The 17,655-nt window shown below is 40.1% G+C and overlaps 1 protein-coding gene and 1 pseudogene across 1 annotated transcript; one reads left to right on the top strand and one right to left on the bottom strand.

The window, feature by feature from the left end:
* The window catches only part of LOC104506280, a 43,464-nt pseudogene extending 39,362 nt beyond the window's left edge, over positions 1-4,102 (top strand).
* Positions 4,103-5,999: 1,897 nt separating this feature from the next.
* On the bottom strand, positions 6,000-12,309 carry CNN3 (calponin 3, acidic). The gene is made up of 7 exons (XM_010147178.1): positions 12,292-12,309; positions 11,069-11,190; positions 10,566-10,632; positions 9,116-9,253; positions 8,563-8,679; positions 7,665-7,811; positions 6,000-7,111 (listed from the first exon to the last, which is right to left on the bottom strand). Exons 1-7 carry the CDS (start codon positions 12,307-12,309, stop codon positions 6,764-6,766), a joined length of 957 nt encoding a protein of 318 aa, XP_010145480.1. The 3' UTR covers positions 6,000-6,763.
* Between the last annotated feature and the right edge of the window lie 5,346 nt (positions 12,310-17,655).

Below are 17,655 nucleotides of genomic sequence, written 5' to 3' on the forward strand. Positions count from 1 at the left end.
ACTAAATCTTTTGTGTGTGGGAAAAGAGAGTAAGTACTGTAAAAAAAAAAAAAATTAAATAACCTGTTTCTAATTATAGCAGGTTCTTAACTGACCATGGTCTACCTTCTTAGCCTTAACAACTGTTATTTGAAAGGGATTGGGTTGTTGCCAATTGGGTTGTTGGGATTGGGTTACCCTGTGACTGGAAAATTAATAGATATCTAAGCTTCTTAGTCCAAAGTCCAAAGCAATTTGCAAATATTGGTAATAGCTTGTGTGTCTTAGGTGTTCTTTGGTGGGTAAGGATGAGAAATCATTTGAGGTCATTTCTGTGCAACTCTGAGTTTCCTGGGAACATACATTTGCTTAAATGTTTGGTGTGTATTTTCTTAGTGAGAACGTGTGGATTTCTATGTGGCTGAATGGGATCAGGACACAGGATCTGTATGGAAAACTTGAGAATTGTGAAGAAAAGTGGACCCACAGTCTAGGCTGAAAGAGAAACCCTCATAAAGTTTTTTTCTTCAGAAATGTATTTTTGCTGAAAGGTAGTGATCACTTGGCTAACTCTCCAGCTTGTATTAGTAATACTACTTGTATACTTGTACTAGTATTCTTGCTTCACCTATGTCCACAACTTGTTTTTGTCCATGACTCGTCATGCTGTAGTTTTGTAGCCTTCAGCAGTTCTCTCGTTTCTGTGTCTCCCTTAATCCTCCTCTAATGTTTGATTATTACCTGGCTGCCTTTCGTGCTTGGGTGTTATGACTAGTTGATACTTACGTGATTTGTTGAAGTTGTTATTAATGGCATTTTTTATCAACTGGTTTGTAACATGACAAATCCCAATGCAGGTAGCATACAGTCTCCAGCTTTATTTTCATTCTTTCTGAGATAATTTTCTAGTTAATAAAGATCAGAAATTCCTTTCCTTGCACATTCCTCTCATATCAAAGTGGCTAATTCAAGGGTGCAAAGAAATGGCTATTTATTTTAATTTTGGAACTGGTGCTTGTACAAGTGCCCATGCATTTTCAACATTCTTTTTAATTTTTGAAACAGAATGATTTTTGCTATTTATAATGAACACAGAATCTCTGTTTAATTTATTGGCAAAATTTATACTGACCTTACCAGAGCAGGGTCTTTACTGTGAATTTAGTTCTTCAGGGAAAGAAACAAACTTTGAAAACCCTTTTCCACTTTGTTTCTCAGTTTCCTGTTTGTTAATGGGAATGATGAAACAGCCTTAACTCGCAGCATGTTATGAAGATATGTCCATGTTTGAAAAATGCAGTGACAGCTACAGATGGAAGGCTGGGGAGGGAGCTTGATTTGAGGCCATCTACCCTATGCCTGTGTCCTGGGGAGACCGTAGCCCAGCAAGACTGGCACAGGCCTTGCTGAAATGCCAGCTCTCCTGCTGCTGCATCCTGGGCTGACGTGGGTGAGCTTGGAGGCGGATGGGTATCCTCACAGGGAATGGCAGCAGGCTGCTTGCAAACCTGCTGGGTTGAGCGAGGCAGGTGGTAGGAGGATGCTCCTCTTTCGAAGGTGTAGGCAGCCAAGAAGGCAAAGGTGGTGTAGTTGATGCCTGACTGAGCCAAAGGGTACACCTCCCTGCCAGTGCTGTAACAGCACTCCGGGGGAAAGGAGAGTCCGTATCAATGAAAGTTACCTTAGAAAGCATTTTTTCCTCTTTAGGAATGAAGTGAACTTGCTTCTTTAAACATTTTTATGCAGACGCTCTACGTGTTTGTGTCGAATTCAGTGAAGTGTGTGATTTTTTTTCTTAGAGTACGCAAAAAATCTATGGTCTTTATTTACTCTTTTTCCATCTATGGATGTGTTTGCCACTATGTGAGTACAATATTTACAGGATGTCCCTGTTCACGTCTGATCTTTTTTTGCTTACTATCAGAGAGAAAAATATCTTCTGTCTCATATAAAATAAGTAGTATTCACAATAAAGAGACAAAGGATCTTTGCATTTAATTTCTTTCTCTGTAAGACTTTAAGATAATGTCAATATAGCTTTGCTACACTGCAGTATGTTACAGAAATTGCTATGGGGTAAAACTGGATTCTGTAGGAAAAAAATTTCACTGCCTTCAGGTATTGGAAGCTATTTTATATTTTGATTTGTAAGTAAGAAAAACCAGATTTTTGAACGTGTTTTGCAGTAGGTCAGTATGACTCACTTTCAACAAACCAGCTTTTCGTTTGGTTCAGGCGTACAAATCATATGTGAATTTAATATCTGAATGGCTCCCTCTGGCTCGTGTGTGCTAGCTGTGATCTGCTGCCACCTTTTAGATCATAGCCTGCGAGTAGTGGCTGACTCTTTAGGCCGTGTTAGGTATGTACTCAATATATTGTTGGTAATTAAAAATTATAAATAAATAGTTGAGCGAGCTGCAGAGACCAATCCATAGGATGCTCTAAGATGGGATGTTTATATTTGTCATGACTTACTGTACAGTGATGAACAGAAGTAAACAACAAGGAGCTTCTTGCTGCCAGCAGCAGGTCTGGTATCCATCCACATCCTGTGGATGCTGTAGTTCTGAACTTCATGCACACTCGAGTTGTTCTGCTTCATACCTATACAGATTCTTTTACCAAAACACTGTCTTCTGTCTCTTGATTAAATTTTCTGCCACTGGACTGATTGTTCTATGTCTTTACCCTCCTAATTACTGTATTGTATTGCAAGCCTTTCCGTGGAGATTCATTACCTAGCTAATGGTGATGGAGAGCTTTGGTTAATGGCTGTATCTGAAGCATCTGAATGTACATATACCATCCCTTTCATATTAAGAGAATATTTGAAGATACAGATGATTTTTCCTTTCATGCTATTTTTGCCAGTTCTGGCTTTTCTTTCATAAACCATGTGAGAGAGAAAATAGTGATTCATGAAAAACAAACTCAGCAGCCAGAATAGCTCATATGATACAAATCTTCTGGATGGATTTCTTCATGACAGTGTCAGAAGAACTGGTTTGGGGTTTTTTTTTCTTTAATGCTGCTGTTAGATCCCCTGTAATGTTCATAGAATTTTGTTTTAAAAACAACCAACCAAACAAAAAACAAACCCAACAAACAAAAACCCAAACAACAACAAAACACCACCCAAAACAAACAAATAAAACCCCAAAATGCAGCCTAAGGATAGGCTTAACCCTTTGTACAGAAGAAAGCACGTCATTTTTGGCCTCAATTCAGAACAGTACTTAAGCACATGTCCCGAGTAGGAATATGTTACTGAATGGAAAACTCTGAAGCCTTGACCTCTGTTCTTCCCCCTCTGTTTGCCAAATGCTAAATTACTTCTTGAGCCAATTCTCCTTCATGAAACAGAGGCTTTCCTTTCTCCACTTCCAAACTTTGTGGTAGTTTCTCTTTAACTTTGGTCTTAATCCCTCGTAATTAGCCATGCCCTAGGGCCTTGTGTGAGGAGAGGACTTCGCACAGAGCTAAGGAGTCCTCCAGGCAGGGCAGGTTGTATATAACCTTGTATGGAGGAAAAACTGGGGCCGCACATCCAAACTCTTCCTTATTGCATCATCAAGTTTACTCACGTAACCAAGACCTTGGTGTTTCCCAACATGTGAAGGCATCTGATTTGGGATGTCTGTGTTACAGTCAGGTTACAAACATCTGGGGGTGGGAGGGAGGCTCTGTAGCCCTCAGGACAATGTGCAGCAGTGGACAGAGAGGCGGGTGAGGGCTTTCAGATAGCCAGAGTCCTCATTCCTGTAGTAGGAGATGTAACAGAGATTCTTGATTCATCCTTCTCAGTTGTATTCCTCACCCTTGCGGCCCCTGCAGAGTCTCTCCCGGTATCATACAGTTTCATCCAGATAGTAACCACCTAGTTTCTTACCCCTGGGCTAATGATCTTCTTTTACCAGGTATTTTTATTTACATAATGGTTTCCATTCCCAAATGATCTCACTCTGGTTTTTCCTTGTAGACCTTTGTGAGTCAGAGCAACAAGTTAACAGAAAGGCAAAAACACGGAAGCATGAGACCTTTCCAGGACAGTGAAGACGGGACAGAGCTCCAACCTACAGTGAGAACGGGAGTGTGGGATATGTATTTATCTGCCAGCTAATGTGTTTATGTCCCAAGAAGAATGGATGTAGGCTGTCATGTATCTCCTGATGTCTCACAGCAACCAACATGCTATAGCCAGTCTCCTGTTTTTCCTTCTATTGCCTTCCCTCCTTGGGAAATCCTCTGCTTGTGCAAAATAGATGAATCAATATTTATTTGTTTGCATCCTTCTTCCCATTCCCCAGTGTGCCCCGCAGAGACAAATCCTATTCAGATAGTCCTTCACGTGTCTGCTGTAGCAAAGTCAGAAGAGTGGTAGGCTGCTTGGTTTCGTGGTGGAGCTGCTGAACTTCCTTCCTTCCTTCCTTTATTCTGGGGGAAAAAAGCTGAGGTGCCAGAAGGGAGTGTTCCCCTACACCCAGGCTTGGGGAAGTCCTGAGATTAAATACTCTGACATGCGAAAAAAAAATATTGCAAATTGCCCAACCTGAGAATCTGCCCCAGCAGGTTCAGAATCTGGGCTGATTTTCCCCCAGCATCAGGGGGCCAAGCCAGGGCTGCCAGAGGGATTCTGCAGCAACGGCTATTCTGGCACCTCTGCCTGCTGGACACTGCTAGTGTTTTGTGTCCTCCCAGCTACTTCTTACACGGGTGCAATGGGGATTTTCCTTGATCCGCTCCCAAGTGGTACCAGGCTCTAGTAAACTCTGGCAATCTTGTGGACATTCTGCTACAGCAGTTGGGCTGCAGAGCACTGCTTCAGGTTGGTGCTGCAGGGAGGGATAGTTGTTCTTGATCTTTCCATTGTTTGGGTCTGTCACTGAATTCTTCAGCAATTTTTTGCAGAGCAGATACTGGGAGGGGGCAGAGCAGGGAGGGTTATTCCTGTGAGAGGATTTTGGATTTGAGACACAGAAGAACCTTAATTATTTTGCCAGTTTACTCTTACATTTAAATGCAGTAACAGAACTACTGCTATGCATTATTTTTACTCCTTTTTACTCTCTTTGTAAACCTGAATGTGAAGTGAACCAGGAAGTATGAAAGCAGACCAGCAATAGCAAAATCAGTCAGAGAAAAAACATAAAGGTTGCCAATACGCCAGGGCAGAGCATTAGTTCCCTAAATCTCTGTTGTACCTTCTGCAGTGATAAAATGACACACAAACTGTTTGTGTGAATAATGGATTTTGTGTGTCAGCACATCTGGTTTTTATTAATATACTTGTTATGATGCTCTGAAAGTTGATGAACTCCTCGTAGATTGTTGTCCGACTGAAAACACTAGGGTGACAAGGTCACCGAGCTGTCCATTTTAGCTTTGTGGTGTGTCACTAACAGGGGGTTTTCTCTGGGAACACTGGGCAAGTCATCCCTGACCAGTCGGCAAATCTAGAAACATTTGTTGAGTAAATTAGTACAGCCTGTCTGCACTCCACAGTAAGAAGAAATCATTTTCCATTTAGGAGGAAAGCTCTGCTAGCGGTAACTAAAGAACCCAGACTGCAGACTCGCAGGCACAAAGACTGGGAGACCTCTTTACATACTGTAAAGCAAGGGTGTTGAGGGTTCTCAGGGCGATGGTACGGGGGCCATAGGCTGAGGCACAGGCAATGTTACATGTATGCGGTTCCTCACTTGCCTTGCGACACGGGCGGGGATTCAGGGATCCTTCAGCTAAGGATCTCTGGTCATAACCTCGCAGTCGTGTAGAGGACAAGTGAACTCTGCTGGAAAGGAGATACATTCCTTTCCTGTTAAGTCACTGTCACTCCCAGGAGATTTTTACAAGGCTGTTAGATTAAATCCCATGGAAAAGAACGAACTCGAACAGCAACAGCGGGCAGCTCTACATTACCCTTACCACAGGCAAAGGTGGTGCTGATTTAGGAATCACATCTGTGACATCTAAACCTTAAGAATGGTAGCGTAACAAATGAGACAGGATCTTCTACATACCTTTAAGAAAAAATATTTATTTATAAAAATACACTGGGATCAGTTTGAGAAGTGTGACAATAAATACAGTTCAAGGAAGAAAAAGCATTTCTACATGGATATATTATGGCACAATAAGAGGTAAATGCACCATCAATCGTGGGACTTCTGTTGGCTCAAGACTTTGTACAAGCTCCCTTTTTAGTAAGACAACTATTTCTAAGTTTGGTCAGTGTTGATAATGGAATGAATACACAATCACAAATGCACACTTATGTCTAATGCACGACTTACCATTAGCAAACTATACCTTAAAAACATAGTAATTATATTTAAATCACAAATGTGGCATCTTAGATTTAATTGGCAAAGCCCACATTTAACTTTAAACATGAAATTCTTTTATCTCATCTGGAAAACAGAAAAGCTGTAAATATGTAAAATGAAGGCTTAATGTGGTATGTAAATACCTACTTAAGTAGAGATTGTGAAAATGCATAGCTCCTTATTAGACAACCTGGCTGTACAAGAGCACTCCCCCTTTCACAGTATTCCTTTTACTTCATATGCAGTTATTGTTTATGCTGTAGACTACTGCTGTTACAGCACTAAAGGCAACTAGACAGGGAAAGGGCAGAAAAAGGAGAAAGGAATGTATGTAAGGCAGTATTTCTTTAAGTACGTTAAGCATAGTGTGTAGGAAAGACGGGTAACAATTCCACAAGGCTAGTTTCGTTCTTACTGAATAAAATAATAACTAATACTGAACTTTTGATGCATAGCTAGTAATCAATGCCCTGGTCACTGTATTGACCATGGTAATCTCTTTGATAGTCATCTTGGTACTCTCCATGATAGTCATCTGGGTATTCTGCCTGATAATCACTATCGCTGATTTCTGACCCGTTAGTTCCTGTTCCTTGGCTGCCATTATGAATGACGGGTTCTGTTGGTGCAGCACAGTACTTGGGGTCGTACACTTGCCGTCCAAGACCATACACGCTCATTCCCTTCTGTGAGGCTACTTTGTTGGTACCCATTTGTAATGAAATTGTTGAGTTATCCACAGGTTGCAATATGTGCTTCTGATCGTAGATGTCTCTCCTGGTACCTGGTGCCAGCATACCAGCCTAGTAAGACAGGATTGTGGAGGGTCAGTAAGAAGCTCAAGAGCTGCGATTGCTAGATTTATGATTACAACTAGTACACCTTACTGGAAGTTCTAGAAAGTAGGAATTAAAGTACAGCAAAACACAGCACAGTAGCATGTGTTCAGCAGTAGGCAAATCACAGAAGGAAGTCCTTGCAGAAAGGTCCAGTTTATTTCCCTCTTTGCAGAGAACATACTAAGCGTTCGAACTGTGCCCAGGAAGCAGTTTCTTTTTTACCTCTGCTGGGTTAGTACTTGAAATGAAGTTAATGTTTTCTTCTGGTATAACACAGCCAGATGGAAATTCTAGAATTATCAGGTCATTTTTATGCCTTAAGATACTCAGCATAGAGCACATTGGATAGTGATAAGAAATTAAAGTTCTTCAACTACTGCATAAAAGCATAGCTGAACTGTACCCACTCACTGCTGCTAGTTAAGACTCTGCCACTGCACGCAACTCTCAGCCCACTGGGCTCTCCCTGGTGGAGAGTCAGAGCTCCTCTACACGTGTAACACACAGCCCTGCTTACCTGACTGGCTCCTTTGTTGGTGCCCATCTGTAGGCTAATTGTCGTCTGGTCAAATGGCTTATCAGTTTGCATTTTTGGATCATAGAGGTGTCTTCTAGTTCCATAAGCAGTCATGCCTGCCTGACTGGCACACTTGTTGGTGCCCATCTTTATCGGGGGAAGGAAGAGGTGGAGAAAAAGTGATTTTTTTTTTTTTTGTATAGCAAGCACAGTTTAAGGAAACAAATATGGTTGGTGACTGTGATAGCTGATGGAAAAAGTAATCACAGTGCATGCTTTCCTCATGTAGCTTGACCACTACCTGTAATAAATTACCTTTTCTCCATCCTGAGCTTCAAAAGGAAAAATAAAAGCAACTGCCATCCTAAGGCATTTCAGTGACTGGCATTTGCCCAACTGGATGTACAGTTATAATGTGTGTACACATCTAAATGTAGCAATTAACTTTCACCCTGGACAGCAATGATTAAATTACACTGCCACAACTCCTCTACCACAGGAATTTTAAGATTTTATGCCAGTTATTTTGGGGTTTGTGACTATTAAGGAAAATGGAGAGGAAAAAAAAGCTTCTGCCATATAAGGACCTTTAGATATCCAAAGGCTCATACTTTAAGACCACTTTAGGGTACAGAGATGATAATGCTAATATTAGCTGTTCCCTTCCTCCTTATCACTCTTCTTGCAGATTTAAACAAACAGAAAAACCTTCCAGGCAGTCACTTGAGCTCATAAAACCAGTCAACTGCTTTCAAGAATTAAAACCTCATACTGCTTTCCACGACAAGAATATACTGTAATTCATCTGTTTTTGCATAACCGATCTCTCAGTTAATCAAAACAAGAAAGTTGTTCTCAAATATAACAGATTAATTGCAAACTGGAACTTCATACTTACCTGCAGGCCAATTACACTTTGACCAGCTTTTAGTTTTCCTGCATCAAAACTTCGTGCTTGTTTCTCTGCATATTTGACACCAATATCAATCGTAGTATGAAAACCTTTGGTTTTTGCCTATTTAGGGACAGGGAAAATAGAGTTACAAGTATATTTTCTGGTACTGCAACACTGCCTTCATGACAATGACCCTGGGCTTGCATGTGATGAGAGAAACAAGTGGGTTTCTCCCTCATGAGAAACTCTCTCTGTCAGGGGTAACCATTCCCCATGCCATTTGAAGGTGGAACTCCAAAGCACTCCCAAGTATCTTGACAGAAGGATATTCTGCAGGGATCAGTGTTCTCCAGTGGGCATCCCCAGCTCTGTGTATGCACACACAGCTCCAGAGCAAGGCCATCTGCAGACAGGAATCTTAACTCTGAAGTGCAGCATCTCAGACTCAGAGCATCTATTCCCTCCTGACAGGCTCTATGCTGTTTTCTGTGAGTGGTAAGGGTACATCTGGACTGGAATGTGGATTTATGCCAATTCCAGGGGTACAAATACTTACCAGACCTGCTAGCGCCACTAGAGTAGTCTGTACTTGAGTCATGTTTCCATTTTCAAAAAGATCATTTGCTTCAAAAATATCGTGTGGCTTCATACCGTAGACCTGAATGGCTTTGATAAAATTCCCAATGTTCTCCAGCTAAACAGAAACAAAAAAGCCAGTTTTCCACTCAGTGTTTCAATTCAAAACCCAAGTAATTTTAAAGCTTCTGGTGTTGGTTTGTTTGTGTTGCTTGCTGTTTACACAAGTTCTTGGCCTTGTGCAAACTGGACAAAACATTTGGTGTGGTTAAGAGTGACTGGTATGAGGTTTGAGATTATTTTTCACTCATTTTAATAGTGACTTCAGAAATCATTTTAAAGGTTTATCTACCTTGGCATGTCTCCATCAGTAAATATCATATACTTTGTTAGAGGTGGCTTTGATGACAAAACTGCCTCAACTGTGTCCCTTCCAAGAGAAATCCTAATCTAAAACCTGCTTCTAATTGGAACATTTGACATAGTGTCCATGCCATTTGACTTCAGCACTTGATAATTTTGAGCAAAATAAAAACATAACGATGTGGACAGTAAAAAATTTAACTTGGTTTGAAGGTACTATCTTGCTTGCCTCCTGGGACGAATTCAACTAAGCTTTTAGGGATTATTAGTGCTTTTCAGCACTGTGTGAAAAATTTAGAAGTGTTCAGAAGTGTTCAATATTTACAAGTGTTCAATGCTAGTAAAAACAAGAGACTGACATAGCAGTATTAGGCTAGACCCAGCAATACTAAAGGCAGTCAACTCTAGCCAGCAAGCCTTCCAATGCTTGCTCTAAAAGCATGTTGCCTTCGATAGTCCCTTGGAGGGGGGCCAGGGGAGAGTGCTAGATAGAGCTCTCATAAGAAATCAGATCTGGATAAAATGAAATAAAATACATACTGTAGTTTTCACCATATTGTTTTCTGAGTTCTGTTACACAACCATTTCATCTGAGACTGTTCAGGTCCTTTCCCTCCCCATTCTCTCCTGCTGCTTTCTCAGGAGGACACTTCATACAGTGACCTCGAATGTCCATGATGACCTAACACCTTGCAGCACTGCCTGGATGGAAAACTCCAGTTGTGATTTAATAAAGAAGTTAACAGGCTTTTTTTTTTTTTAACTTGCAAAAAGGCCTTGCTATGTGGCTCTATGTCCTTCTTCCACCTGAAATTTCATCTACCAGCTGAAGCACAACTACAAAATATGTATACTCAACTGCTACTTATGAGCCATCTCAGCTATAGCTTTCCTCTGGTAAATGCTGCTCATGGAAGCCACAGCCTCAACTGTTGCCTACGCATCACATACAAAACTTGGTGCTATTAAGATTTAAGGTGTACGATATTCACAGCATATTTGTTAATAGAGAACAGAAGAACTGTTTGGAGGGGTTAGAGGTGTAGTTCTGGGGGGGTTTGTTTTACCTGGTGCCAATTTAGTTTTGATTGATTAATTTTCTTCACTGATCCTGGCTGCAGCTTATTTATAAGCCTGGAGAGGTGAAAAAAAGGGAAATGCTTAAACAACAAATCTCATCCTTATACCACCTGTGCAGGCATTACATAATATTTTGACTCATGCTTTATTAGTTGCAGTAGTTTCATCCAAACGATTAATTTTTTGGTTTATACAGTGTGCCTAGCTCAGATCTCAGGTCTAACAAACCATAGGAATTTTTGTGTGCCATTTGATTGTTATAGAGAAGAGCTACACCATTAAATTTACAAACACTTCAAAATCTTTGCTGAAATATAAAGGAAATTTAAGTTTTCACTCTTTTCCACAGTTTCAAAGAAGTTGCCTCCCACCCTACTGTCAGCTACCTTCAACTATATTAGTTGATGCACTGGGAGTCTTCAGAAAGTCCCTCCTTAGTTCCTCTCAAGTAGAAAACTGTTAAAAATAAGGTTACCTAATAGATGCTTACTCGCATAAGATTATGCCATCTTTTAATCCCAGCTGAAAGTTTGCACCAATGCTCAGCCCTGTAACCTCTTCTATCCAGTTACGCAGATCTTCTTCTACCTGGGGGTCATATTTCAGGGCAATCTGTAACACAAGCGGTTATAAAATTACTTCACAAAAGAAAACTGCAACTCCTTTCCCCCAAAATCCATTTTGAAGAGTATGCCATTGCATTTATCCAGTAATTTTTTTGCTGGATTTTAAACTGTATTTTAAATATCAGAGTACAGTGTAAGTATTTTATCCCTTTTAGTATGATGCTTATGGCTTTATTAAATGGTTATTTGCAAATAAAGCTTTGAAGCACGTAACAGTTTTCCTACTGTAAGAATTGCTGGAGCTTGTGGACAGGCTTTTGACAGATGCCACGGAATGATGACTTTTTTGAAAAATTATTCTATCTAACTTGTACTTGAGCAGAAAGTGGGAGGAAAAAAAAAGGTGAAATAATGTGTTATGAACACAACAGTTCTGAATTGCCATGCCATGAGTACTAGTGCTCTGATGTAGATTTCTACATGGGAAATTTTATATAACAGATTTGATATTATCCAGCCAAATATGGGGGTTTTGCTTTTTAGCTAGGTTATGATTAACAGGGACAACATAGTAAGTTTTCCCCTTGTTGCTACAGCATTAAGAGTCATCTTGCTGGGGATTCTGGGGGCTGTGTGTTTCTCTCTTAAACCTGAGCTTTAGTATACCTGCTGTTTCTCTTCTCTTTGGCCTTGCTGGAAGACTCAGATGGAACGAACTGTGATCTCATGTCTTAATTGCAACATTATTGCATGGCTACTTTAGAGAGAGAAAACCTGCAAGGTCTTTGAAGTTAAAAGCATCAAATAGAGGCCCAGAGTTGTTATTAGCAAGGTGATTCAAAACTCCTTGTCTAGATGTTCAGACTTCACTACTCATTGTGTTAAATTTATGCTTCAGTCACTAGAAATCAATCCATGTGAATGGAATGCGTAAAACCAGTAAACTTCAATGATGCTGGCAGCTAATTGGGCCTGCACTTCACTTTCTGCCCTTCGTTCCTCTCCCCTGAAGGGACTGAAACACAGCTCAAACTTCCTTCACCCTAAACTGGTTACTTTTGCAATGCTTTTCAGTATTGGCGAGTTGGAGAAAAGGGATTATATCATTGAAAGCATTGCTACTTTTTCTACAAACAAAACAAGTTACCCGAGCACGAGATTTCATGGCGTAAGTAACCTCCAATAAGTGCAGAGGTTGGCAACGCTTTTGTACCTTCATTAGAAGTTGTCCCACATGGATCAGTAAGCAAGACAGGGAATGAGGGAGCTACTGTGAGAAACCTGACAGGCAAGCACAGAATGTGCAGTTTTTCTAACTAATGGAGAAGGAGCTCAGCTACTACCAGTTACTTAAAAATTCCAAACAAGCAACTCACATAGAGCAATTCACATTTAAATCAAAATACGAATTTCAGACTTTTTACATATAGTTTTAGACTTCAGAAAGCCCAGATATTAGCAGCTATTTATACCACATGAGATTATAATTCCAATGTATCTGAATTACTTGGAGAGAGGCAATTGGTACATTTTGGCTAGTGTTAGTGTCATGGTTTAGGCTCAGCCAGCAACTCAGCACCATGCAGCCACTCATTCACTCACTCCTCTCCTCCAGTGGGATGGGGAGGAGAAATTACAAGGAAAGGCTTGCGGGTTGAGACCAGGACATGGAGAGATCAGTCACCAGTTATGGTCACGGACAAAACAGACTGAACTTGGAGAAAAAAGATCAATTTAATTTGCTACCAGTCAAATCAGAGTAGAGTAATGACAGATGGGCTTTTTTGGGTGCAGCCACCTGCTGCAGTGTGGGGTCGAAAACAGACTGAACTAGGAGAAAAAAGATCAATTTAATTTGCTACCAGTCAAATCAGAGTAGAGTAATGACAGATGGGCTTTTTTGGGTGCAGCCACCTGCTGCAGTGTGGGGTCCTCCCTGGGCTGCAGACGGGTCTGTGCTCCCCTGTGACCCTCCATGGCTGCAGGGCCCAGGCTGCCCTCTCAGGAGCCGCCTGCTCCAGCATGGGCTTCCACAGAGTCACAACCTGGTGCACTGACCTGGGTGTCCACCTGGTTGTCTCTCTCACACCCCACTCCTCTCCCCGCTACAGGTTCCACAGCAGTTCTCCCCCGTCTTAAATATGTTATCCCTGAGGCACTACCACCATTGCTGGCTGGCTCGGCCTTGGCCTGAGGTGGGGCTGGCTTGGAGCTGGGGAAGCTTCTGGCAGCTTCTCACAGGAGCCACCCCTGTAGCCCCAACTCTGCTACCAAAACCCTGCCACACGAACCCAGTAGTTAGTAATCCTCAACTTCAAACTGACCAAACTAAAAATTACAGTATTGTTCTCTGTTTTTCTTCTAAGGGAATGGAAATTTCCTGTATCTCTGGCTTTACTTCAAAAACTTGCCTGAGTAATACTTATTTTCCTCAGACTATTTGTAAAGTGCTGCTAGGGTACCTTAGTTACAGATCAGGATAAGGGACTAACCCATTCCCTTATGCAGATCTTGATTAAGGTGTAAAATTTTGTCCTCTTGCACAGAATATTGCACAAGTACCTCAGTGCTTAGATCAATACTGGTCTAAAATAATAAAAGATAATTCATTGACGAAAAAAGGAAGAAAGCTCAGGTAATACTACCTACTGTGAAGAAATTGTTGACTACTCCTTTGGGTTTGTTTTAGTCACACCTTTTCTTTATTAGATAGCTAAGATGAGAAGCAGATTGGAAAAGCTAGCGGAAGTTCGCAGCTCCACAGAGGAAGCTGCTATGAAGCAGCACAACCATATTCTTTGTTTGTAGTGACAGTAGTAGTAATAGTCGTAGAGGTTGGGTAGCCCTGTTTCTGAGGGGCCTACCAGAAAGGTTAGTGTCTTGGAAATCGTGTATGATCTTTCTCCTTCCTAACCTGGTGATTAGCTCATGAACTACTTTTCATGGCTATTTTTATTTCTATGGAAACAAGGTTTACGTGATCACAGCCTTAATTTTGCCTCCCCCAGAACATTTGGCAGAACTCAACTAGCTCGTTCAAACTTACAGAGGAGTGTCAGACTTGGACGCAACTGAGTCAGTTATTTTGTGTGAAAGTCAGTATTTGTGCAAAGGAGAAAGATCCCCAAACACCCCCAGAAGAATGAAACACAGCACCGTACTCTTCTTGCACATTAGAGAACCTACAGAGATCTTACAGAAGTGATCTCGCCCACAAAATCTTGTTACGTGTACCGAAAAGAGACACAGTAGACAATACATTCCTGCACACCAGTTAAAAAAAGATTTGCAGGCCAGAACTTGGTGTGTTCTGATATTCCAGTTAGAAGAGAACAGACAATCTGGGCTGGTCACTTGTATGTTAACAGTTTGTACCACACTAAAATCACAGTTCAAACATGCATGTGGGTACAGAGAGAGTTTAGCTAATTTCTTCCACAACTTTCTAGTTAGTCAGAAATGTAACACACATTACGCTTTCTGAAAATTCAGGCAGGTTCTGTCTCAGTGTAGCTTAAAGAAAATGCTAAGTCATAATTTAGCCATCCTACACTTGGAATTTCTGGAATACAGCTGGAATTTTCTTTCTACAACTTATTTTTCTGTAACTGTTAATTTTTAAGTACTGGTAATGACTTTTTTCCAGACAGGAAATTAAGTCCGTGATCATGCCATTAAGAGACACATTCTGAAGATCAGAATATATCTCCACCCTCTCCCTATTAAAAAAAAAGTAAATATGGAAGCCGATAAGAGTGAGAACCCTAAAGACTTCTGCAAATGTGGCTATTTTAATCATTCTTGGCAAGCATATAACAGAAAAAATATGGCAAAAATTCTCCTAGTTTAATGCTAAAGTGCATTCCACATTTGAGATTACAACTAGAGCTGAATACTAAATTGCTACCCCCATGGCTTGGAGAACTTAAAAGTAATCTGATGGAATTCTACCACTTCTGAAAAATATTGACTTTATGTTGGAGTACTTTCAGATGTGTTGGAATCTTAAGTTTTTCAAGAAGTTTTAAAGTGTGTTGGAGTATCAATACAGTGCTTATTTAGAGAGAGGAAATAAAAAACGCTTATACACGTGATGACACGTCTTATTGCCAGTAAGAGCATTACTATTAAATCTGCTAATTTTCTGAATTGTCTTCATTAGCGTACAATTTGACTTAAATATGGTAAAGTTTTTGGTTTGATTCCTTAAATGGTGGGAAACTAGGTTACAAAGTGTAATGATAGTTTCTTTGAAAATTATACTCAATTTATCTGAAAAGCTAAAGACATGGAAACTTAGGAATCTGGTTTTAAACGTGTGGCAAGAAGTGGTTAAACAGGGAGTGTGAGACGTCAGGTACTACCAGAAGAGAGACAGCCTTTATGCTGCTCCGAGTTCTTAGCTCTTTTACTCCCGATGGCAGAGCCAGAAGTTACGTAACACCGAGTTAGCGATACTTCACATTTTCCACATCTATCAGAGTTGTTCCAGTTTTCCTTTGATTGCTATCTATGAGGGGAAGTTGGAAGCTTTGAAATAAATGAAAAAAATTTTATGTCTTTTTCCATTATTACTAATCAACATGCCAACATTTGATCTTTTTTAAAAGTACTGAAATTCCATGGAAGATACTTAAAATCTTACAAGTCCACAGCAAAAGAAAACATTATCTGCTGAAGATGAAAGCAGTAGCTAAGCAGCTCCATTAAAATTATTCATCATTGCTGCCATGAAATAAGCTACAGTTTCAGAACACTGTAGAAAAGATTCAACTGTAGCAATGGATATAAGGATATTTATAAAAGTTTAAAACCATATAGCAGGAAGCCAATTGTTAATTCCTTTGTTCTGACAAAACTTGAAAGCCATACAGAGTTGTAAATGCTATTCTTTTTGTTGATGCTTCAGATTTAATAGTTAGAAATATCTTTGAAAGGAAACTGAAGTTTATACAAGTGGTCAAAATAATAGGTGGTCTAAGGCTGTGGGAGGAAAAGACTAGGTGTTAGTTGCCTATTACAAGCTCTTGACTGCTAAGACTGCTAGTAAAGTTTGTAATATGAAGGAGGTGTCTTTGTGTTCAGTATAGGAAGAACTATACAGAATTTGACAACTGAAGCGCGATCTTTTGAATCATTATAAATAGAAATTTAATAGTTCTATAGTAGCAAGGTGAAGACTCCTGAAGACTACTTGTAAGTCACAAATAAAGAGGCTGCAGAAAAATTATATTCATGTCCTTTTGGACTGGCTTCAAATTTGATTAAAAAAAAAATCCCCTACTCATTTTCAACGACAGCTGTATAAAATACCAACTTTAGTCAGTTACAACTCTGCAACATACTCCAGTTGTATCTGAATTTGTAAGGAAGGAGGCAGAAATCTGGAAAACGTCTCCATGCTGTAAGAGAATATTTTCATCTTGAGACTCTTTAATACTAGCTAATATCACATTAAATTTAGCTTTTTCCTAAGCTTCACACACATTGATGCAATTTTAACATATTACTAATTATCAGGAACTAAAATGTTCCATATGCTTATGCTACTAAACAGTGCCTGTCCTGTACAACCACGATAAAAGACTGCCTCATTAATGATACAGAAGCAGCAGCAAACACCAGCTATACTGAGTATTTCAGCTAAAAATCTCTTTTTTTTTTTTTTTCCAGTATAGTAAGCTTTTATAAATTGAAGAAAACACTCATCTGTTACCTAAAACTGATGCACTTCAATTGTAGGGCTGGGGTTGTGTTGTTTTTCTGTGGAAAGATAGAGTGGGTAGAACCTGGGTCACCAGGAAGTCAGCTTCCTAATAATAGGTGATTCCTGTTTTAAATGTCAAGTTATGTCTTTGAATGTCAGATAGAGAAAGTAGCTAGCAGATGATGTGACACACATATATTTATGACAATATATGCCTAAAGACAGAATCCCTGGGTTGAATTTGATTTCTCTGGCAAATTCACATCCTATTCTTGCATTGTTTTCTATACAGGTAGAACTTTACTGTTTCATAAAATCATCATAGAATGGTTTGGGTTGGAAGGGACCTTAAAGACCATCCAGTTCCAAGCCCCTGCCATAGGCAGGGACACCTTCCACTAGACCAGGAACACCACTCATTTGCGACTTCTTACAGTGTGAAAACCCTCCCACCATCTGTAGTACAAGAACAACTGTCATCACTGTTTTTATCAAGTGCATAGATTCCTGGAAACAAATGAAGCTATGTTGGCCAACTTAAGGGACACAGACAGATCATTAAAGTTACTCAATGTGTCTGTAGCATGCTAAATTTGAGTGATGATGTTAACCAGTATTTCACACCATAAATGATATCATATGGACTTTCACTTGTCCTTCTATACTAATCTTTTCCAAATCACACTGTACACTCTGTACACTAAGGGCTACATATGTGCCAAATCTCCAGTTTAAGAGTTCAGCTGTCTATACTGCTACTGCTCTAAAAAAACTACTGTAACAGTATCTCAAGTAAGCTGCACA

This window comes from Eurypyga helias, unplaced genomic scaffold (genome assembly GCF_000690775.1).
Source record: "Eurypyga helias isolate BGI_N326 unplaced genomic scaffold, ASM69077v1 scaffold11612, whole genome shotgun sequence".
NCBI classification, from domain to species: domain Eukaryota; kingdom Metazoa; phylum Chordata; class Aves; order Eurypygiformes; family Eurypygidae; genus Eurypyga; species Eurypyga helias.

Coding starts and splice junctions, on each gene's coding strand:
- CNN3 (XM_010147178.1), bottom strand. Junction 8,680..9,115: donor TAGTGGCGCTAGCAGGTCTG/GTAAGTATTTGT, acceptor GTCCCTAAATAG/GCAAAAACCAAAGGTTTTCA. Junction 7,112..7,664: donor CCAACAAAGGAGCCAGTCAG/GTAAGCAGGGCT, acceptor CTGTCTTACTAG/GCTGGTATGCTGGCACCAGG.